The sequence below is a fragment of the Cebus imitator genome, unplaced genomic scaffold, assembly GCF_001604975.1.
Source record: "Cebus imitator isolate Cc_AM_T3 unplaced genomic scaffold, Cebus_imitator-1.0 Scaffold254, whole genome shotgun sequence".
Classification (NCBI taxonomy): domain Eukaryota; kingdom Metazoa; phylum Chordata; class Mammalia; order Primates; family Cebidae; genus Cebus; species Cebus imitator.
In genome coordinates, this window is record NW_016107569.1 from 94,244 (window position 1) to 117,335 (window position 23,092).

The following is a 23,092-nucleotide window of genomic DNA, read 5'->3' on the forward strand; positions in this document are numbered from 1 at the left end:
CTCCCCCTCTGCTGCTGAGTGTTCCCTCTTAGCTGTGCTGAGGCAGGCAAGGTGGGAAGACGTAGAAGGATTTGAGATAAATAATGGAACCACCAGCCTGCTTGAGTACGAGGCGGGGGAGGCAGATGACAGGGCGGGGCCCGGGTTTCTGGCTTGGGCCTCTGGGTGAAGGACCATTTAGCAAAAACGCTGGAGAAGGAGCAGTTCTGGAAGATCACTTGAGATGTTCCTGTAATTCGCACAATGCCTTGCCTGGAGATAGCACCTTGCAGTTATCAAAACTAGGTTTGTCTCAGAATACTTGGAGAACTCAAGTTCAGCCAGAGGAGGCCAAGTCCAGAAGTCAGCTAAGGAAGGGAAGAGATGGGCACAGATCTGTAAGGCCAGGGAAGATGAGCTCAAATAAAGATCAGGAAGCCCGTCCAGGTACCCAGGGAGCAGCAGGGCTGGGGAGGGTTTGGGGCATCTTGGGGGCAGAGGGTCTTGTTGGTTTGGTTAGGGGCTGTAAACTCCAAAGGCCACAGGGCCTCACAGGTCCCCTGTGAGGGGAGCAGGCTGGATCTGAGACCTTGGGGTGCTCGGGCAAACTGCACGTGTCACCGCCGCTCAGCTGCTGCAGCTGCTGTGCCAGGGTCACAGTCACAGAGATGAGAAGAAGCTGGGCCCCGTTTAGTCTTCACAGTAGCCTGTGAGACAGTCCCCATATCCTCTGATGCTTCCAGAGGAGCTGGGCACCACAGGTAAACTTTCCCGAATTTTAAGTGTTGGTCATTTGCGTTTAAAAATGTGAAAACAAAATAAACAAAAGTGCAGCCAGACAAAGCCTCTCTGCCTGCACGTGGCTGCTGAAGGGCTGAAGTGGATGTAGGTGGCCTCACCCCAGGGGCCTCCCAGGGACGGATGTTCCCATCAAGGGAAGTTGTCACACCCGGAGCTACAGAACAGCAGGGCCAGAGCAAACAAAGCCAGCCCTGCCGCCCTGGCCGTTCCAACAGGGGCTTCACTGGAGACATTTTAAAAATAAATGGTAGGGTCAGGAGAAAGAATTCACAAACTTTGTTTCTTCTGCAATGGCAAGTATAATTGCAAAAAACCTCTTGTTGGCCCATAAAATGGCACTTTCACGGGTTTTCTTAGCAAGGGAGCTAGATGGGCAAGAACCAAGCGTTCAAGTTCAGGGACCGTTTGAGCCCAGTTTGCTTTGCTGCGTTTCTTAGCCGTTACCTTCCCTCCACCAATTACCACCAGTCATTTTGCAAAGTTATCATTACTACTGTTTAAAAAAAAAAAAAAAAAGCATTGCTCATTTTAGAAAGCTGTCTGTCAAAAATGCTTAAAATAAAAGCAGCCTTGGCACTCAAAGGAATAAGTACCATTTATCTTGAAAGCCACTTGGATAAGAATTTCTCGGCCATGTTGGCTACATGAACTGTTGATGTATTTGCAACAAAGTGCAGGTGTTTATGGTACACGGCCTTCAGTGAGTGGGCGTTTTTAAGTTTACTTCTTTATTCAACAACTATGTATTTAGCACCTGCTGTATGCAAGGGTGATATCCTAGGCCCTGGGGATGCAGCACGAATCAGGCGGACATGATCCCTGCCCCAAGGAGCTGTTGATCTGTCTGGTGTTCAGCAGCCATCAGGCAGGCCATGAAAGTCCAGTGGGAAATAGGACAAGTCCAGGGCCCAGGCAGAGGAGAACAGGCAGGCGGGGCTGGTAGCATCGCCGGAGAGTGAGTGCTTCCCACACCTGGCCTCGCTCAGTCCTCTCACCAGCCTTTTGCAGTATGTAGTACAATCTCTATTTTATGGAACAGGAAACTGAGGCTTAGAGAGGCTCCATAGGAGGCCAGGGAGCCAGGCTCCGGCTTGCCTGTCTGCAGAGTCCGTGTCCTTGCGCTTTTTTGTGGGGCAGCCTCTCCAGCTGTGGTTGTGGACACACAGCTGGACTAATTCGAGGTCATTTGCAGCTCACCGTGCGGGTCCCGGACCAGCACTTCTGGTTTCCGCCTGCCCAGTGTGCTCCACCACTGCCTGGGTTCGTCAGCATACACAGTGTTGCGGGGGCTAGAACATGGACACATCTACACAGATTAGACCTGTGTTCATTCTTGTTCTCAAAGCTAAGGACTTTCTCTGGAGTTTTTTGGGTTTTATTCTTTAAATGTGGTTTTTTGTTTCGTTTTGTTTGAGACAGGGTCTCTGTTGCCCAGGCTGGAGTACAGTGGCACACTCACTTTTCACTGTAGCCTCAACTTCCCAGGCTCAGATGATCCTCCCACCTCAGCCTCCTAAGAAGCTGGGACTATAGCTGTGTGGCACCACAGCCAGCTAATTTTTTGTGTTTTTTATAGAGGTGGGGTCTTACTCTGTTGCCCAGGCCGGTCTTGAGCTCCTGGGCTCAAATGATCCACCCGCCTCAGCCTCCTAAAGGTCTGGGATTACAGGCATGAGGTACTGCACCGGCCTGTTTTGTTTTTAATGATGACATGTGGGATGTCAAGAATCCCTAATGAGGACAATCATGTAAACCATTACTTTGAACATGACTATCAAATTAGTATAATCTACTCATTTGCTGATTGATGGCAGGCATTAGCAATTCACGGCGTCATCCAGCTTCAGAACCACCAGGGCTCGCCAGCCAGCCTCTTTGCTTCTCGGAAGGAGCTTGGAAACGCAGGGAGGATAAGTAGCTGGATCAAGGTTGGGGCAGGGGGGTGTGCCAGAGCTTAGACCCTGTGCTCCGTCCATCTGGTCAACCTGATGCCTTTGCTGGATCTCAAGTGGCCTTTCCCTTGGCCCTCGCTGATAAATCTCTCCTGAGGAGTCAGGAGACAGCAGGCACAGACCTCTGGGGTGCTGGCCACAGGACACAGCCTTCAGAGAGCTGGTGAGGGGGCCACACCAGATGCGAGGGGCTCCTCCGAAGGGCTATCCTAGCAACTGTGAGACCCAAGGGAACAACCTCAGAAACGGTCAGGCTTCCCACCATAAAGCCTGGGTGGCTACAAATGGTGACAGAATGAGAATTCAAGGAAATGGAAAGAGACAATTGCCCTGTCGGGAAAACCTTTCCGGGAGGAAGAGGAAGTGTGTGCGCCAGGCAGAAGTGCTTCTTGGCGCATGTGCTATGTGTGCCATGTCTCGCTGGGCAGGGAGGCTTGGGATCCCCCCGGGGATTGGCCCCCACTGGCCTCTGGCCACTCCCTCTCCCAGTGCTCCAGGCTGGCCAGGTTTTCAGCTGCTGGAATCGTCCATACCCCTCCTGCCTTCAGGCCTGCTTCCTTTCTGCTGACAGCATGCCTCTTCTCCCACTCTGGGTCCGCAACTCTGCTAACTCATTTTTCTACTGAGATTTTACTTTAGATGCCCTTTTGTCCACGAGATGCTCAGATCTGTTTTCACACAGAGGACATGCATTTGTCCTGCTTGTTTTCTCTCTGCCAGCTCAGAGTGGCTGCTAACTTGTCATTGTCCTTCCCTCTCAGGTGACAGACCACGCCACCACTGCCCTGCTCCACTACCAGCTGCCCCAGATGCCGGATGTTGTGGTCAGATCCTTCATGGTAAGTGGCTTCAAGAGTCAGGTCTCCTGTTGAAACTTTGGATCTCTTCAAGTGAGAACAGGCAGCATGAAGGGAGCTGTTGCCTCTTCAGACTTTGAGGCCTCCTGGTGGGAGATGGGGCTGCCAGTTTAAAACTGCTGCTTTCTTTAAACTGGGAAGGCCCTGGGAGAAACCACTTCCAGCTTCATTCACTGGTGCTTTCTTTCTTTGCTGGAAAAGTGGTGGTTTCAGAAATGATTATGCAAAATAGTTCCCAGCATTGACTGAGTCCACAGATACTTCATTGAGCTCCTAATCTGGGCCAGGCCCTGTGGTTGGTGCAGAGCATATGGCAATGAGTTAACAAATCATGCAGTTCCCCAAGACATTTACTCCTTAGATTTTAAGAGTTGGAACTCGAGATGGGAGCGGCCCCAGAGCAGCCATGCCCGCGGTGTGCTGGAGCCAGCTCCTGCCACTTCCCGTTCAGGATCTTGCGGGCGGTCCTTCACCCACGGCTAGTTTGAAATCAAACTTGGTGGGAGTGTTGACACCACGGAAATCAGCAAACGCTACAAGTCAGGGCTTTCCCTGCCCCCCAGGGCTAGTTTATCAGCATTTATCACACGGCCACCAGTTGGCCTAAGTAGGGCTAACACTATGTCTCCCATGTCCTTGACAGACGTAGCCAGCTGTTTTACCATCAGGCTCACATGGCTGCATGCTCTTATGCCAGCAGGCCCCATCAGCCACTGCAGCTGGGACTCCCTGTTTCCTTCATGCTAGAAAGTCTGCCAGTTGGAGAACTCACTCCAAAGACTTACCTGTTAGCAAGGCCAGTCAGTGTTGACAGCTGAATGTGGTATGGCTCACAGTTCATCCGATCACACGGGCACCGACCATCACACTGCTCAGAGAGCCTGTAGTTCCTTTCTCGGAAGACATATCCCTGGTGCATTGATTGGCTCCACGGTGGTGGCAGGTTGGGCACAGCACAGCCAGGTGCTCAGAGCTCCCCACGAGTGGTCCTTCTGTGTGTCCAGGGAACGATTCCTTTAGCCATCTTCAGCAAGATCTCCAATTTCCAATACACACAAAGACTTGCTTTTGAACCTGGCATGTTGTAACGCCCACTTCCCGTTTGGTAACTGACTTTGGGATTTAGGGAAGATTTGAATCCCAGTGGCTCCACTCTGGAGGCTGAAACAGGAGGATGGCTTGAGCCCAGGAGTTCGAGGTTACAGCGAGCTATGTTTGATTGCACAGCTGCACTCCAGCCTGGGTGTCAGAGCGAGATCTGATCTCTTTAAAAAAAAAAAAAAAAAAAAAAGAACTCTTACATCTGTCACAGCACCCAGCACTGTGCTCAGCCCACACCAGCTAATTAATAAGTATCTGTTGATTGATTGATTTGAGGCACAGACATGAGTACTATCTGTGGCAGAGACAGAACTTCTTCCACTTAGGGCAGTATAAATAGTTTAAATGACCTCTTGACTTCATATGTATTGCCAAAACCCCCAAACACCTGGCCTTTGGAAATGGGGCTGGAATTGATGGACCATGCCCTGTCACCATGAAGGCAGCTGTGGTAAAGATGGAAGGATTTGTATTAATAAGCTCGGCCGACCTCTTCAAATAACAATTTTCTCTTATCGACATAGTTCAGGAGGACGTTGAATGACGAGATTCACATGCCCCTTTCACAGCGAGAACTTGCTTACCTGCTGTTGTGGGGTTTGGGTATTGTTTCTTTAGTAGTGAATCTCCTTGAGTTTGAGAATTGAGTTATGGGAGGCTCATCCTTATGTATGATGCCCAGGAAAGCTCTGCACTCTGAACCACTCAAGTGTGGGTTTGCTGTTGATGATGTTATTTGGTGGCACCAGGGCTGTCCCTGCCCATCCCCCCGGTGTGTTAGGCCACACTATGACAGTGAGTGACGACCTTTGAAATCACATTAGCTAGAAGGCGTGTTGACCTCAGTGGAGAACTCTGCAATTGTCAACGGTTCCAGGGCTTCCTTAGCTCACATCCACAGCCACCTCAGTGGTGGGCAAGAAGAGATGGATACTGACATTCAGAAGACACGGGACCTGGAAAGCAAAAGTAGGGTGCTGGTCCCCAGACCTTCGGGCTGCTCAGTGGTTCACAGGGACTCCAGGGAGCCCTTCCTGCTTTTGAGAGTAGGGCTTTCTATTTTTAAAACTCCCTCAGCTGGGAAGGGCAAGCCAGCCTCACAAGTGGACATCGGCAGTCAGGTGACCTTGTGGGTTCCGCCTGCTGCTCTCTGTGAAGTCACGGGGCATCTTCTGGGGCCACGGCCAGCTTCGGCTGTCTGGGTCATTAGGCTTGATTGGAAGGAGGACTGTGGGAGCTACTGTATCCCATCCTGTCACTTCTCTCCTCGTTTCTCTTTTTAGACCTGGTTAAGGAGTTACATAAAGCTATTCCAGGCCCCGTGCCAGCGCTGCGGGAAGTTTCTGCAGGACGGCCTTCCCCCGACATGGAGGGATTTCCGAACCCTTGAAGCCTTCCACGACACCTGCCGGCAGTAGCCCCCACCCTGGCCGCAGCCTCAGACCCCACCCGGCACCTCCCCAGACACACAGGAAGCCCACGGAAGGCTCAGATGGTTCCTCACCACCCAAATCAGTACAGCCGCTCCTCCCTTTCATAAAACAGCGGCATGAGTGCTGAGGCTGAACCTCCTGAAGAGCAGAACCCTCTCTGTGACTGATGGGACTAATTATTCCCACTAGCCAATGGACTGAAGGCCAAGAAGATGTTGATAGAACCTGGTAGAAGGAAGCCGAGCAGCATGCTCCTCGTTCGTGTGTGCTCCTCCCTGGGCGATGCCCATCTGTGATTTCGTGACTGTTACTGGTACCAGCCCTTGTGTTCATAGGTATTGTCATGCACGGTCGTTGTGTGGCTTTTGGGGTTTGGTAACTTATTTTTGTAAGCAATAAACCTTTTGTACCATGAACAAGGCTTTGTCTCCTGTTTCTTATAGCACCTTGTAAGAACAAACACATTCAGTTCATGAATGCATAACGGGCTTGGGCCTTTTAAGGAAACAGAAACCAGTACGTCCCGTTTGCGGGGTGGTTCTTCTGGAGCGGGTCCTGCCCTGCATCCTGCTCTCAGGGGAGAGGGCAGCGCTGGCAGATCCTCTATTTCAGAGATGTTGTGATGGCTTGAAAGATGGATGATTCTTTTTGAGAAAAAGATCACGCAGAAGTTTCTTTTTACTAAACCAGTCACACGCACACCCCAGAGGGAAAGGAACCCGCCCGGGTTAGCTGGCCAGACGCATGCAAGCAGGACCCAAAGGGGCGTTGGCTTGTTCGCCCCAGGTTTTGCCCTAAATATTACTGTGATTCGGTCTCAGCCCCATCTCCCGAGTTCGTTCAGTGCCTCGGCACCAACTTTTAAAGCCATAACCTGTTTCTGTGAAGATCATTAAACTGGCAAAGGGCTTGAGGATGGTGGGAGCATCGCCCAGGGCGCACTTGGCCAGGCCCACATTAGAACAATGTTTGTTTTGCTATGAACAAAGCGTCGAGACACGATGCCTTCTGAGATGTCCAAAAGAACCAGTGGGTCCTCCCTGGCTTCTGGTACCTCCCAGCCTTTCCCCCACCCCTGGCTGAAAAGAGCCAGAGAAGGAAGAGAGTTTAGTGCCGAGGGCTCCAAGACGGTGCCTGCCCACGTGGAGTCCTTCCACCCGAAACACTGCCACCGTGGGGCATCAGAAATGCACATCCTCAGGTGGACGTGGTGGCTCACACCTGTAATGCCAGTACTTTGGAAGGCTGAGACAGGTGGATTGCTTGAGCCCAGAGTTCCAGACCAGCCTGGGCAACATGGTAAAGCCCCATCTCTACCAAAAAAAAAAAAGCCAAAAAAAAAAAAATAGCCAGGCATGGCTGTGTGTGACTAGACCCAGCTACTCTGGAGGCTGGGGTGGGAGGATCACTTGAGCATGGGAGGTCAAGGCTACTCCTCTGCACTCCAGCCTGGGAAACAGAGCAAGACCCCCTCTCAAGAAAAAAGAATTACAAATGCTTTGGTGTGGGGTCCAGCAGCCCGATCTTGAGCAGCCTCCAGGTGACTGCCACATGTGCTAGCGCCTAAGGCCTCTGCCCAGGAGAAATGGCCGGGCTTTTGATGCCCCACTTGGGGAAGTGGGAGAGGCACATAGGGTAGGGCAGGACATTTCCATACCAGGGGTGGCTGTAGATTAAATGCCATACCTAGTTTGTCACGTTCCAGATTCTGTGAGGTTCTGTAACACAGAGGTCCAAAAATACGGCGGCTTAAAGACAGTAGACACATTTCTCCTCCACTTAAGAGCTACCCCAGGAAGTGGACATATCATGACGAACCACTAATAAAGAAAAACATGCTGCCAGTGAAACCCCTGTCTGAATGACGATCCTGTGTGACACGTGAGTCTGTCACACCAGCCTTTCATTGCTCTGAAATTTCCTTCTATTCCAAGGGGGTGGTCATGTCTCCTGCCTTAAGTCTTACTGTTTAGACTGTGGTAGGCGATCCTGTGACGACTTCCAGTAACTGACAAGCACACAGCTTCGTTGACTTGCCTGCCCTCCTATCTTTGATCTTAGAAGACACTTGTTAGTTTGTTGCATTGCAAGAAAACATGGAATTGAGGATATTGGGTACATAATAACATTTTGTCTCAGTGCTACACATCTTTCCAGAGATATTTAAACGGCAAGTAAGCTGACCCAGTGAGGTAGGAACGATGTGCATAGCTCATCTGAAGTGACGACAGTATGACCAGCTGTGACCAAGTTGGAGCATGTGCAGATAATGACACGCATGTCGTGACTGCCAACTGGCAGACAGCACATGCCGGAGACATTTGAGTGTGGAAAAGCATCTATCTGTGAATTGACGGATTTGTGGTCCTGGTAAATCTCATCGTGAGAAAGCGATCTGGGTTTTTAACTGTTTGAATCCTCCCAATGGCAGCAAGTCTGAGCATGTCCCCATTGGCACTAAAGGTGGCTCCAATTCCCGCCAGTCCCTGTTTTCAAAAGAGAGCAGCCTCCTTGCGCTCCCAGCCTCAGGCAGGCCCTGCTTCTACCTGGAACTAAACAGCACTGGTTTTGTCTTCTCTGTGTCATCTTCAGAGAAACCTTCTATTTATGGCAAATGATGCTGGTTTCCCCTTTACAGGAGTGATACGAAGTGTCCATTTAAAATACATTTATTTAGGTGAAAAAGTGTGACTATTAAATAAATAACAGCATCAGAAGAGCGTGGCTGTGATGGTGTGAAGGATGTGGGGAGGTGGCGGGGGGCGGGCACACTGCCCAGGCCTGCTCCCCAGTCCTCTGCTACCAGTGGCAGGAGCCTAGAGAAGTCCCTTCATCTGAGAACCCCGTGCCCTCATCCATGAGATGCAAGGCTGGAGATCCAGTGATGGTGGAGGGGCTGGGGGCTTGGAGACGGAGCAGATCGGTCCAAGGGAGGCTGGATGGTGGGGGTGCACCTGCTGCCTGCTCTTCTGTTTTCCCGATTTTTAACAGTCCCTAATTAAAGAGGGAGGTTGAGGCCAGGCACGGTGGCTCACTCACGCCGGTGATCCCAGCACTTTGGGAAGCCAAGGCGGGTGAGTCACTTAAGGTCTGGAGTTCAAGGCCAGACTGACCAACATGGTGAGACCCTGTCTGCACTAAAAATACAAAANAAAAAAAAAAAAATAAACGTTTTAAAAAGTAAAAAAATTAAAAAGATATTGTGACACCTGGAATCATTCTGTCATCGGCTAGAATCAGTTAGCAGAGATCACGCCACTACACTCCAGCCTGGGCGACAGAGCAAGACTCTATCTCCAAATAAACAAAAAAAAAAAAAAAAAAATTAGCCGGGCATGGTGGCACATGCCTTGTAGTCCCAGCGATTCAGGAGGCTGAAGCAGAATTGCTTGAACCAGGGAGGCAGAGGTTGCAGTGAGCCAAGATCGCACCACTGCACTCCAGCCTGGGTGATAGAGTGAGTGAGATCACATACCCACCACCCTCTAAAAGAAATAGGACGTTGGAGGAGAACAAGAGCCTGGGCAGCTAGCATTTAAGGCCTTCCCATCTCTGACATTCTCATCCTTCAGCCAAGGCTGAACAGGAGTATATTTGAGATCCAGAAAGGGGAGAGGGACTGGAAGGGTGATGGGTTCATTTGCCAAACGCTCAAAGGCTGGGTACTCCAGGAGATGAACGTGAGGGAGGCTGACTTTGTGTGTCTCCCACTGAAATAGAATCCACTGCCCTGAAGTTGACACAAATAGAGACCAAGGTGGATTGGGGTCAGTTTCAAGACGGTGGACCGCAAGGGAAGCCAGAGACACCGCTGCTGTGAGGATGGCCACCAGGCCTCAGAGCCATCCTTTAGTGCCTGTCACTGAAAGGAAGGTGGCCAGCAATGGGTGCTGGGTCCCCATGAGCTAGACTGCCCAAGGGTGGGCCAGGCACAGTGGCTCACACCTATAACCCCAGAGCTCTGGGAGGCTGAGGCAGGAGAATGGCTTGAGTGCAGGAGTTCAGGACCAGGCTGGGCAACATAGCAAGACCCCATCTCTACAAAAGAATTTTTTTTTTTTAATTAGAAATAGACTGTTCAAGAGTGACGTCTAGGCCCGACCTACACGGTATTTTATGTGACTTAGTTAGGACTCCCACAGCACAGCACCTATGCTTGCCAGGTGCACTGTATTGTTGTCTAATTTAATCCCAGGGGCAGCGGGTGTGTGGTGTTTTCCCTGTTTTATAGATGAGGGGCCACGCAGAGGGGCTCACGCAGCAGCACATGGAGGGGCTGGCTGCCAGGCTGGCCGAGGCCGGGCTCTGTGGCTCCGCAGCAGCAAGGGACTGGCCCTGCTGTCCCCAAGCATGCTGCACTGTGTATGGCCTGAGCCAAGCCCACAGCCAGAACTTGACCCCTCTGTCTTGCCAATGCTTCCCGTGGCCACGAGAGGCCGGGATGCAATTACTCAATGCTGTCTGCTGACTAGGTTATGGTGAATCCCCCGGGTGCCCAGCAGGAGCTGACAGAATGGAGCGAGGAGGTCTATGAAAGGTGGTCCAGATTTTTTTTTTTTTTCTGAACTAAATTGGGAATTGGCCTTTTGGTACAGAGTGATGTTTTTCCACTTCACACCACTGACTGCACGAAAGGCTGATCTTTCCGTGTTAATGTGCAAACTCACCATTGCATTTAGGGTGTCAGAGTGTGGGCCTGCTGCTAAATTGAGAGCCTGTTAAGGGCACTGGAGTTGGGAGGGGCAGGGACGACACCAGGATTCTCACAAGATCTGGAGCCCCTGCAAACCTGACAGGAGGCACTGTTCGGCCATCAGGTCTGTGGGTAGAAGACAGAAAAGGATGAGGCACCCTTCTTGTCCATGCCCCCAGCCTCCACATCTCCAGCATGTGGAAGATGATGGGGAGCCTCATGGTTCTGGGCCGACAGGACAGGGTGGGCCAGCCCCATTCCACCTGCTCACGGCTGAGCCCTCTCCAGGCCCAAGGATCTGCACGTCCCGAGATTGGGGACAAGAGGCAGCGAATAATCAGGCTTCACTCTCTAGGACACGCAGGCAGTCACTTTCCCCAGTCTCTGCCATCCCTCCCCCACTCTCCTTCCCAGCCAGTCCTTACATGGGGAAAGGAACTTCAGAAACTCACTTTCAAGTTGAATGTTAAATGGCAGTCTGCCTGTGCCCTGTTATTAGTGCTTGAAGAGCTAAACCTTGAGGTTCACAGCACATCCCAGGTAGAGCACTTGGCAGCTCCGCGATGATTAGTTACTCGGGAGCAGCTCCAGCCTGTCTCGGTGCTAATTGAGTTTGAAATTTCAGCTGCGGATCGACTGTCCTCGGCGTGAGCTGCAGTTTGGCGCTAAGGGAACAGGCAGGTCCTGCTGGCAGCGGCTTCATCTGCAGCGTGCTCCTCCCAGGCTCGATAGAGGCAAGGACCTGTGCCTCCAGGAAAGAAGGGATGGGGGAGTCACTGAAGCCAGGGGGACGGGGAGAGGAAAGTGAGGTCGCAAGCTGGAGAGCCAGCCGGGGACAGGGACGGCAGCAAAGGACCGTCAGCACCCGCCGTGCTCACACCCTGCACTGGGGTGGGGTGGACTGTTACTTAATGCGTTACTCATCTGAGCCTTGGCTCTCATCTCCATCATAGGCTTGCTTTCTTAATTACAAAAGGAATCCATATGTTCCTTTTGTAGAAAATGAGGTAATGTGAATAAGCAAAGCAAAGAAAATAATACCCATGATTCCCAGCAGCAGGAGCTCAGCACTGGAGCACTTTGGTGCATACCTTTTAAGACCTTCCTATGGATGTGTATGGTTTTTGCAGAAAGATGAGATCAGACTGTGCATGGTCTTGAAAGCTTTTTCCCATTTAGCAAGGGCTAAAGTTCTGTAACACAGAGGTCCAAAAACGCGGCGGCTTAAAGACAGTAGACACATTTCTCCTCCACTTAAGAGCTCCACCAGGGAGTGGACAGCTATGCTGGATGCAGTCATTTGGGGATCCAGCCCTCATCTTAGGACATCGTCACAGGTACCTTCCAAGTCTGCATAAAGGGGAAGGCACGTGGATAGCACGTGCTGGTGTTTAAAAACCCAGACCCAGCACTGGCCCACATCAGTTCCTCTTGAATTTCATTAGCAGAAACTTTGTCACACAGCATAGCCAGATGCAAGGGCTGCTGGGAAATGCAGTCTCCAACTGGGCAGCCATAGAGCTAGCTGCGACCCTCACTCCGGCTGAGGGGGGAACCCTTTCTGATGGGCGAACAGCAGCCTCCACCACACGACACGTCCTGAGCCTCTCCCAGTCTCAGGGAGTGTGTATCAGTGACGCTGTCCTTAGCAGCTTGTCTATTTCTTTTTTGTGTCCATCCTCGGGGTTTATGTGGCAAGGGTATTCCTCTACTTGGTTGCATACCATAATGCATACCATACTTATGCAATTAATCTCCTGTTGGATTTTTTTAACTTTTTTTTTTCTAAATAATGATAGATTCACAGGAAGTTGCAAAGAAACATATAGGGAGGTTCCATGGACCCTCATCCAGCTTTCTCGAGGCTTAACATCTTGCATGAGTAAAGTGCAGCATCAAAACCAGGGAACTGACAGCAGGGTGATGGAGAAGTTTTTCAGGTTTTACCAGCTACACATGCATGTGTGTGTGTGTGTGTGTGTGTGTGTGTGTGTGTGTGTGTGTGTGTGTGTGTCTGTGCAATATTTTTTTTTGAGATGGTCTCCTCTGTCACCCAGGCTGGAGTATAGTGGTGCAGTCATGGCTGACTGCAGCCTCAACCTCCCAGGCTCAAGTTACCTCAACCCACCTCAGCCTCCCGAGCTGCTGGGACTATAGGCGCACACCACCGTGTCCGGCTAATTTATGCATTTTTTGTAGAGACCAGGTCTCATCATGTGGCTCAGGCTGGCGCTCTGAACAGTTATATCACGTGTAGCTCTGTGGAACCACCACAACCAAGATGACTAATGATACCATCCCCACAACTCCCCATCCTACCCACCCCTCTCCAGCCACACACACCTCCTCCTCTTCCCACCCCTAACCACTGGCAACCACCCATCCGTTCTCCATCTCTGTAAGTATTTTAGTTTGCCAGTGTTATATGCACAGAACCATGCAGCATGTGTCCTTCTGAGGTTGGCTTTTTTTACTTAGCGTGATTTTCTTGAGAGTCATCCAAGTTGTTGCACGTATCAGTATATACGGTCCATTACTTTTCATGGCTGAGTAATGTGCCGTGGTGTACATGGACCACACTCTGTTTAAGCACTTACCCACGGAGGACATCTGGGTGCTTTCCAGCTTGGTGCTATTACAAACAAAGCTACGCTGAGCATTTGAGTACAAGTTACCGCGTGAAAACAAGTTTCATTTCTGTGCCTTTGAATCTAGTTGCTGGGTCGTGTGGTAAGTCCATTTTTAGTTTCAAAGAACAAACGACTTTCCAGAGTGGCTGCAGTCATTTCCTTTCCCGTCGGCAGTGTGAGTGACCCAGTTTCTCTGCACCATCACCAGCGTTTGGCATTGCCAGCATTTCTTACGTTAGCCATTCTGATAGGTGTGTGATGATATCCTATGGTTTTTATTTGCATTCCTCTATTGGCTAATAATGTTGACTATCTTTCGTGTGCTTATTTACCATCTGTTGTCTTAAGCAAATTGTCTCTGCATGTCTTTTGCATATTTGTTTTCTTTTCTTTTTTTTGAGATGGTGTCTCACTCTATCGCTCAGGCTGGAGTGCAGTAGTGCAGTCTTGGCTCACTGCAACCTCCGCCTCTTGTGTTCAAGAGATTCTCCTGCCTCAGCCTCCCGAGTAGCTGGGACTACAGGCATGTGCCACCACACCCAACTAATTTTTTTTTGTATTTTTAGTAGAGATGGGGTTTCGTCCTGTTGGCCAGGCTGGTCTTGAACCCCTGACCTCAAATGATCCACCTTCCTCCACCTCCCAAAGTGCTGGGATTACAGGTGTGAGTCACCATGCCTGGCTGGCTTTTATTTTAATGTAGTTGAATTACCGGTGTGAGCCACCACTCCCAGCCGTCATTTGCCTATTTTCAGTTGACTTCTTTCGTGTTGAATTTTGAGAGCTCCTCACACATTTGAGATGCGAGTCCTTTGTCAGTTTTGTGGTTACAGGTATTTTCTTCCAGTCCTTGGCGTGTCTTTTCCTCCTCTGAACAGGATCTTTCACAGAACAGACGTGTTCAGTTCTGACAAGGTCCAGTTTGTCCATTTTTCCTTTTACGGCTCAGGCTTCAGTGTCAGGAGCAGCCCGTGGGTTCAGTGGGTGGCGTTCTGCTGTAAGAACGTTCGCGCTTCTCCTTCCCACGACCCCTCGCACTCAGCAGGGACTTTGGATCCCATCTATTCAGCTGTACATTTGACGACAGCCGTATCCAAGGACTGGAGACGTGCTTGGCTCACCCAGCAGGGGCGTGACAGCATGAAGGCCAGAGCCATCCCCCTCAATCAACATGATTTCACGTCTCAGGGTAACACTTGACCTACAGTGTCAAGATGAAATCAACCCTGCAGCCACACAGGTGAATGAAAGAAAACATTGGTAGCAGCAGGCTGGTTTCGACAGCCCAGCCCCAGGCCCAGGTGGCGGCACTTGGAGAAGGAGCCTCAGCGGGGATTGAGGGGTGCCAGGGACCCCGCGCCATCCCTGTCATGGGTGGGCAGTCAGAGCAGCTGCTGCAGTTGGATCTGCCCTGGGAGGGGCAGGAGAGGGAGCCCTGATGGGTGGGTGCAAGGAGCCTCTGGGTCAGCAGATCACCCCGCCCTTCTGCACACGTTCAGCCTCCTGGCCTCTGGGCTGCATTCTCTACCTGGAACGTTCCTCCTCCAGAAACCCACGTGGCTCACTCTCTGACTTCCTCCAGGAAGTGACTTTACTAGCTGGGCCATCCCTGAGACTCAGGATAAAACTGTGCACACGGCCAGGAGCAGTGGCTCACGCCTGTAAACCCAACACTTTGGGAGGTCAAGGTGGGAAGTCAAGAGATCGAGACCATCCTGGCCATCATGAGGAAACCCCTTCTCTACTAAAAATACAAAAAGCCAGGTGTGGTGACGTGTGCCTGTAATCCCAGCTACTCGGGAGGCTAAAGCAGGAGAATCGCTTGAACCCGTGAAGCGGAGGTTGCAGCCGAGATCCTGCCGCTGCACTCCAGCCTGTGACAGACCAAGAATCTGTCTAAAAAAAAACAAAAAAATATGCATGCCCCGTCCCTTCCTCCCCCAACTCTGCCCCATCCTTCTGAGGTCCCCACACATTGCTGGTAGCGCTCTTGTCATCTGTCTCCCCCTCAAGCGTCAGCTTCCGCAGGGCAGGGGCTGCGTCTATATTGGAAGCTGCTCTAGGCCCTCGCACACAGCAGGTGCTCAATAAATATCTGCTGACTAGAATGGAATAAGAAGACCAGGCTCAGGTTTCTGCTCTGCTCCTAAATTGGTGGCCTTGGGCCAGTAACTTGACCCCCTCTAAGCATGGATTCTACATCTGTGAATTTGGCCAGTGAGTCTAGCCCTCCGGTGTGGAAGTCCTGAACATCAAATGTGTATTGCACAGCCACTGTGCACAGGTGCTAGGCGCCGGGGTTACAGCCCACATGTCAGATGAGCAGAGGATCAGAAAGCAAAGCCCACCTTGTGTGCGCAGGCATAAGCGTGGATGCTGTAGGGAGGTGGTCATTCATGTGGGACCCGCTCCATCTTCCATGGAACAGAGGAGACTCCTCATGTCTCCCAACTCACTCTGAGGAAAGGATTCATAGAAAGGAATCCAAGCTGGGTACAGTGGCTCATGCCTGTAATACCAGCACTTAGAGAGGCCATGGTGGGAGGATCTCTTGAGCCTAGGAATTTCAGACCAGCCTGGGCAACATAGTGAGACCCATCTCTACAAAAAAAATTATAAAATTAGGCAGACATGGTGGCACACACCTGCAATCCCAGCTACTTGGGAGGTTGAGATGGGAGGATCACTTGAGTCCAGGAGGTCAAGGCTACAGTGAGCCATGATTGCACCACTACACTCCAGCCTGGGCAACAGAGCGAGACTCTGTCCGGAAAGAAAGAGAGAGAGAGGGAAGGAGGGAGGCAGGGAGGGAGCAAGCGAAGGAAGGAAGGAAGGAAGGAAAAGGAAGGGAGGGAGATGGAAGGAAGGATGGAAGGAAAGAATCCAGGAGGTGTATGAGAATCCCACGAGGGCTTTCTCTGTGTAGACATGGGACATTCTCGGCTGTGGGTCAAGACCTGTCCTCAGCATAGGGCCTTACAATGCCACTTAGAAAGTGCAAGGGTCTCACTTGAACCTGGGAGGCAACAGTTGCCATGAGCTGAGATGGCAGCACTGCACCCCAGCCTAGGTGTCAGAGCCAAATCCAGCCCCCCCCCAAAAAAGTGCAAGTGTCTAGACTGTAGTAGAATCCCAGGCACTGCCCCGTTTTCTGGGCCCCTCTGCGTTTCTGTGAACACATTGCATCTTCCTGCCTTGATTAGAACGCAGTCCCTTTTGTGCCATGGCCTTTTGATATTTGACTTTGCACGCAATACCCCTAAAGCTAATAGGCACTGGCCTTTCCTTTCCAAAGGGTAGTTGGTCAAATTAATGATCGCCAAAAGGCCATGGTTAATTTGCTCTCCTTTCTGTTTCATTCCATTAGTTTGCAAACAAGCAAAGTTCAAGAAAACTTCTGAGCATAAAAGAGTAGCGATCTCATTAGGAAGCAGACAGGTAGTTCTAAAGTTTTTCAAAAACTCTGGAGCCACAGAAAAGGGGCAATTGTGAGCCTGTCCCAGCGAGAGAAGCCAATTCACTGAGTGGCAACTTTGTGTTGGCAGCTGGCTACATCCTGGGTGTAGACAGGCACACAGTAGGCCTGTACACCCTGGAAGGGGATGAATGTGTGACCCTCAGCCTGCCTCGTGGCAGCTTCCCCATTTCACCACTGAGGAGACTGCAGCTCAGAGAGGTTCCAAGCAGAGTCAGGATTTGAACTCGGGTCTCATGGGCTCCACAAGCCTGAATCTTTGTGCTTCAACTGCGCAGCCTCTCCTGGGAGCAGAAGGTAGTAAAGAAACAGGGCTTCCCACGAGGATTTAACAGAGACTTCCTAGTGATACTTAGAAAACTTTCAGCAACGTTTACTATGCTAGGGTCGCAAAAGCTGGTGAACCCAGAGGTTAAATTCCAGCACCTTTGCCATGTGCTTTATACACACTCATCCTGCTGGTCCTCAGCTGCAACCAGGCTGATATTGTACAACAGGCGTCTCTAACCAGAAACTGGGAGGGTCCCACAACTTTCTGTACACCTGGGCCGAGCACCACGAGCTCTCAGATGAGGAGCTGCAGCAGATGCATGATCAAACCATGGACCCCCTACCCCGGCGAGAGATGCTGGCCTTGCCTGGACCGAGTGCTCTGAGCAGTCAGCTCTGAGCCGTGGCAATGGTGTCTAGAAAGGCATTTAGTCGGCTGGGTGCGGTGGTTCATGCCTGTAATCCCAGCACTTTGGGAGGCCGAGGCGGGTGAATCATTTAACATCAGGCTTTCAAGACCAGTCTGGCCAACATGGCAAAACCCTGTCTCTACTAACAATACAAAAATTAGCCAGGCATGGTGGCGGGCTCCTGTAATCCCAGCTACTCAGGAGGCTGAGGCAGGAGAATCACTTGATCCTGGGAGATGGAGGTTGCAGGGGGCCAAAATTGCACCACTGTACTCCAGTCTGGGTGACAGAGTAAGACCATCTCAAAAAAAGAAAAAGAAGAAAGAAAAGCATTTACTCTCAAAGGACAGACCAGTGTCCCAGGCAAAAAGAGTAGAGGACAGAAGGCAGAGCTGTGGCACAGCCGGCCCTCGGGGGAGCTGGGCGTGGCTCCATGTGTGGCATGCGGGGTGGGAGGCTCTGGGCTCTCCCTGTGGGCAGCGAGGTTTCAGGTGCCATGAGCTCCACCCGTGGGCAGTGCATGCCTTTCCCGTGACTGCTGTAATAATTGGGCACAGCTGCATGGTTCACACGGACAAGGGTATTCCAGAGCCCCAGAGGCGGCAGTAGGTCTCACAGCTGACACCTGGGGCAGCGGGGCCATGCTCCCCTCTGGAGGCATTGGTGGGGGCTCCATTTCCTCGCCTTTCCTAGCTTCTAGAGGCCACCCCCATCTCTCGGTTCATGGTCACGGCCATTCCCTTCTTTTAAGCCAGCAGGAGTGGGTCGAGGCCTCATGGCTGTCTCTCTCACTCCCCTCTATTTCCCTCCTACCCCTTTAAGAATGGTGGGGATGGCCGGGCACCGTGGCTGACGCCTGTAATCCCAGCACTTTGGGAGGCCGAGGCGGGTGGATCACGAGGTCGAGAGATCGAGACCATCCTGGTCAACATAGTGAAACCCCGTCTCTACTAAAAATACAAAAAAAAAAAATCAGCTGGGCATGGTGGCGCATGCCTGTAATCCCAGCTACTAAGGAGGCTGAGGCAGGAGAATTGCCTGAACCCAGGAGACGGAGGTTGCGGTGAGCCGAGACCGCGTCATTACACTCCAGCCTGAGCAACAAGAGCGAAACTCCGTCTCAAAAAAAAAAAAAAAAAGAATGGTGGGGATGACACCAGACCCACCTGCATAAGCCAGGCTGTGCTCCCTGCTCAGAACTCTGGGGATGTGCATCCGTACCTCCAGCGGCAGCCTTCCTGCCCTCTTGCCGTGTAACCTAACGTACTCCCAGGTTCCAGGGTATAGCAGGTGCCTACGGAACAGCTTGGGGGCCTCCCTGGGGGCCGTGGAAGGATGCTGAGCTCACCCAGAGATGCAGGACCTCGCTTGGCTTTGGGGGAACCCAGTGTCCCGTCAGTTCACATCCTTTGATTAGATTGGCTCGAATCAACTTACCCCACTCCAGAGTGAGGAGATCAGGTCAGTCTTAGCGTCAGAGCCACCCACGCACACACATGCACACGCACACATGTGCACACATGTACACACACACCACATACACACACTGTGGCGGGCTCAGTGGTGGGCACGTCATCTCACCCCGCCAAGGAGACATAGTTCTACCCTGGAGGGGGTACCCTTCTTTTCTTCCTGCTGTGGGATGTGGAATAGCTGTCTTGGACCAAGAAGTGGGAATGAAATTTCTTGGGAATGGAGCCCACCTGTCCAGAACAGGTAGGACAGACTTGGGGGTCTGAAGGCACTGTGGGTCCTCAACCAGCCCTCCCCACCCACCCCCGGGTATATACAGAGGAGAGAAGCCTCTGCCTTGTTCAAGCCACCATGATTTGGGGCCTTCTGTCCCTCACCACCCACCTTGGCCCCAACTCATACACCCCCTATGACGGGCTGTCTTAGCACCTACAGCTTTGGAAAGTAGTTCTATCTCTGTGTGTGTTATCCGCTGGCAAGTTTTCAGCAGACAGTGGGTATGTATTCAGAGCCCAGGGTTCCACAGCTGGTTCACCATTAACGGAGGGTTAGGAGCATGAACCCTGCTCATCCTCCCTCCCCAAGCTGTGCAGCCCAGGGTCCCCACGAAGGGCCTTGCCGGGAGGGTGGAGGGCAGCCAGGGACCTATTACTCGGGTGTGATCAGGTACATCTTTGTTTTCTATCTGGATGAAGCTCACTGTTTTTACATGCATAGCATCACGACTTAAATGTCACCGTTTATGTGACTAATCCCATGTACTTTCAAGATCCCGTCATGTGACATTTTCCCCCTTCCAGGGGGACTGACGCTCCCTCTCTGTCATCCTCCTGTCCCTGGGGCTGCACTCAAAGGCAGTGTCTTCTTTTGACCTAAGATGTCGTTTTTGTTTGGGCTGAATGTATTTTAACTTTAGGACATGGCAGAATCTGTTGCTTGCCTTCCCAATAGCCACATGTTGGAAATAGATGCTCGGTGCCGCAAAGAAAAATTAGCGCTGAGACAAAGGGTCTTTCAGCAAGGGAACTTTTACTTCCTGGACTGCAGAAAGGGCACTCCCTAGCCATCTTGCCACAAGAGTACAATGAACAAAGGAAAACACACAAATTTATCGCTTATGCATTTGGGGTCATCCTTCCTGCTGTGTCTAATCTCTCTTGGCTGGAGCCAGACCTCACAATCTAAACTGAAACCCAATCGGCTGACAACTTAAAACTTTTCTAGACAGGTAAAAGCAATGGAGAGCTGGGACACAGCCGTGAGCACGTCCAGCACAGATAGCTTGGTTAAAGCACAAGGACACAGAATGTGCTACGTGCCTGTAAGCATGGCACGTCTAACAATTACATAGGATAGGGCTTAACAAGGTTATTAGCACACTTACTCTTTAACAAGAAAGGAAATTTTAAAAAGGAACTTTTCTACTTCCCACACCATACTTCCATTCTTCCTTCCTAACAGAGTTCCCAATTTTAGCCTGGGATAAAGTCTTCATCAACCAGCTTCTTTACAATTAGGAGTGGCTGTTGAGATATAACTCAGGTTATGCACAACTTTTGGGAGATGTCCTTAGGGGAGTGGTGGGAGGAGGGAGGTCATTTCTGCCTCTTCCTCTTTCTTGCTGGCTGGAGTGTGGACATGATGGCTGGTACCCAAGCAGCCATTCTAGATGGTGAGGTAGAAGCCACATGCTGAGGATGGCAGAGCAGCAAGGTAAGCGGCTGGCTCACTGGCAACTTGGACATTCATCTCTGGTCTTTAATTGTACTGGAGGGAACTAAGTTATCTTGTTTAAGCCACTATTGTTCTGGGTTTTCTATCACTCACCGCTGAATTTGGTCCTAATTGGCACAAGGGTGTCACGTGGAAATTGGAGTTTTAAAACAATCCACAGTAGTCCCATCACGGAGGAGCTCAAGAGTCCCAGCTCAGGCGGGGCACACTGGCAGCACTTTGGGAGGCCAAGGTGGGCAGATCACTTGAGGTCAGGAGTTGGAAACCAGCCTGGCCAACATGGTGAAACCCGTCTCTACTAAAAATACAAAAGTAGCCAAATGTGGTGGCATATGCCGCCTATAATCCCAGCTACTCGCGAGGCTGAAGCAGGAGAATCGCTTGAACTTCGGAGGTGGAGGTTTCAGTGAGCCGAGATCGCGCTACTTCACTCCAGTCTGGGCAACAGAGTGAGACTCCGTCTGGGGGAAGAAAAAAGAGTCTCAGCTCATTGCCAGGTTTTGTTCTTGACTGTGGTGTTCACCACAGGTACACCCAAGGCCCAGCCGGGGCCCCTTCCCACTCGCCTCTCGATGGCTGCCTTCCCTGCGATCATTAACACCCGATTCCACCCAATTCCACCAGCCTCTCTTGCACCCCACATGATTTCAGTTTCTGCTGGTGTTTAACACGGGTAAAGGTTATCAAATCCATCTTTAGTCAAGAAAGGCAGTTTAATGAGCCGGTTTCTGCCTCGGGAAGAGAAATGCTGTGCGCACGTGTGTTATGTGCTAAGCTGCCGTCAGCCCACAGCTCCCCATGTCCTCCTTGCTGATTTAATCTCTTGGCCAGTGTTGGACAAACAGAGCAGGCTGTTTCCTCATTTTCTCCTCCCAGGCCTCCCCAGCCCCCCTCATGCATTTTTCATCAACTCCTTCTGCCTGGGAACCGCATTGATTGGCTGATTAAGCCATCAAGTCACAGCAAACAGCTTTAATTTTCTAACCCCAGGCCCTGAGCTCTCTTCCCTCCCTGGCACTGCGCTCCCCCCACGTCCTGCCCACTTTGAACCCCTCCAGCCCCACCCTTCTGTTGCCGCCCGTGTTTGAATCATCAAAAGATGAACTGTTGAGAACCCAGGCCCCTCCTTTGATGACGCTTCATCTGTCACATAAACAGAGTACCCCACAACTTTATTATCTTTTTTTTTTTTTGAGATGGAGTTTCACTTGTGTAGCCCAGGCTGGAGTGCAGTGGCACTATCTCAGCTCACTGCAACCTCTGCCTCCTGGGTTCAAGTGATTCTCTTGCCTCAGCCTCCCAAGTAGCTGGGATTATAGGCACCTGCCACCATGCCCAGCTGATTTTTGTATTTTTAGTAGAGATGGTGTTTCACCATCTTGGCCAGGCTGGTCTCAAACTCCTGACCTCAGGTGATCCACCTGCCTCAGCCTCCCAAAGTGATGGGATTATAGGGGTGAGCCACTGTACCCAGCCAACTTTATCATCATTTTTAATTACACCTCTAGAGATTCCCCTCTTTCAAGAATCTGTTTAAATTCAAACTCTGTATTTGTTCTTTTGCTGCAAAAAAAAAAAAAATTACCCCAGAGCTTAGCGGCTTCAAGTCACAAAGTTAATGTCCCATGGCGTCTGAGGGTCAGGGACTCAGGGGTGTCTTCCTTGCCTGGTTCTCCGTCTCCTGCAAAGGTAGTCACAGAGTCAGAGGCCATCATCTGACGCACCCTGTGTGGCGGCTCCCCTTCGAGGTGGCGGCACCCGCGTGGCTGTCGGCAGGAGGCCTGCGCACTTCACGGTGTGGGTGTCTCCGTCTGAGCGTCTGGAACGTCCTCCCACGTGGTCTGTGGCCACCGGCCTCTGCCAGGGAGGGATGGGAGGGAGGGCCGGCGGTGAGCTGGTTGGCACCCTCCACGGCCTGGTCTCATCCCTCCGCCATCACTTCGCTCCTTTTCTGTTCATTGGAAGCGAGTCACCAAGTCTGGCCCACATTCAACGGAAGCGAGGCATTAGCCCCCATTGTGTGAAGGGCAGGCCCAAGGATTTGAGGACACACTTCAAAGTGTCACCCTCCGCCCTCTGGCCACTGAGTCCTGCATTTCTTCTCGTGCAAAATATCCTCGCTCCCCGTCCCAGCAGACCCCAAAAGTCTCAACCCATCACAGCCTCTGCTCCCAGTCCAGGATCTCATCCAGGTGAGGACGAGCTCCCTGGGACAGTTCCTGGGTGCAGCTCCTCGCCTGAGAGGCACTCCACCTGGGGGTCTGCACGCTGAGAGCCAAGCAGC

At 51.5% G+C, this 23,092-nt stretch overlaps 1 protein-coding gene across 2 annotated transcripts in view; it reads left to right on the forward strand.

The window, feature by feature from the left end:
• Positions 1 to 6,539, forward strand: part of MED27 (mediator complex subunit 27) — a 76,093-nt gene extending 69,554 nt beyond the window's left edge. For both annotated transcript variants that reach the window (XM_017499013.2, XM_037728035.1), the window contains 2 exons: positions 3,494 to 3,571; positions 5,974 to 6,539. In XM_017499013.2, the coding sequence (XP_017354502.1) occupies positions 3,494 to 3,571; positions 5,974 to 6,108 (213 nt within the window). In that variant the 3' untranslated portion in view covers positions 6,109 to 6,539. The remainder of the gene's footprint in view (positions 1 to 3,493; positions 3,572 to 5,973) is intronic.
• The last annotated feature ends 16,553 nt before the right edge of the window (positions 6,540 to 23,092 follow it).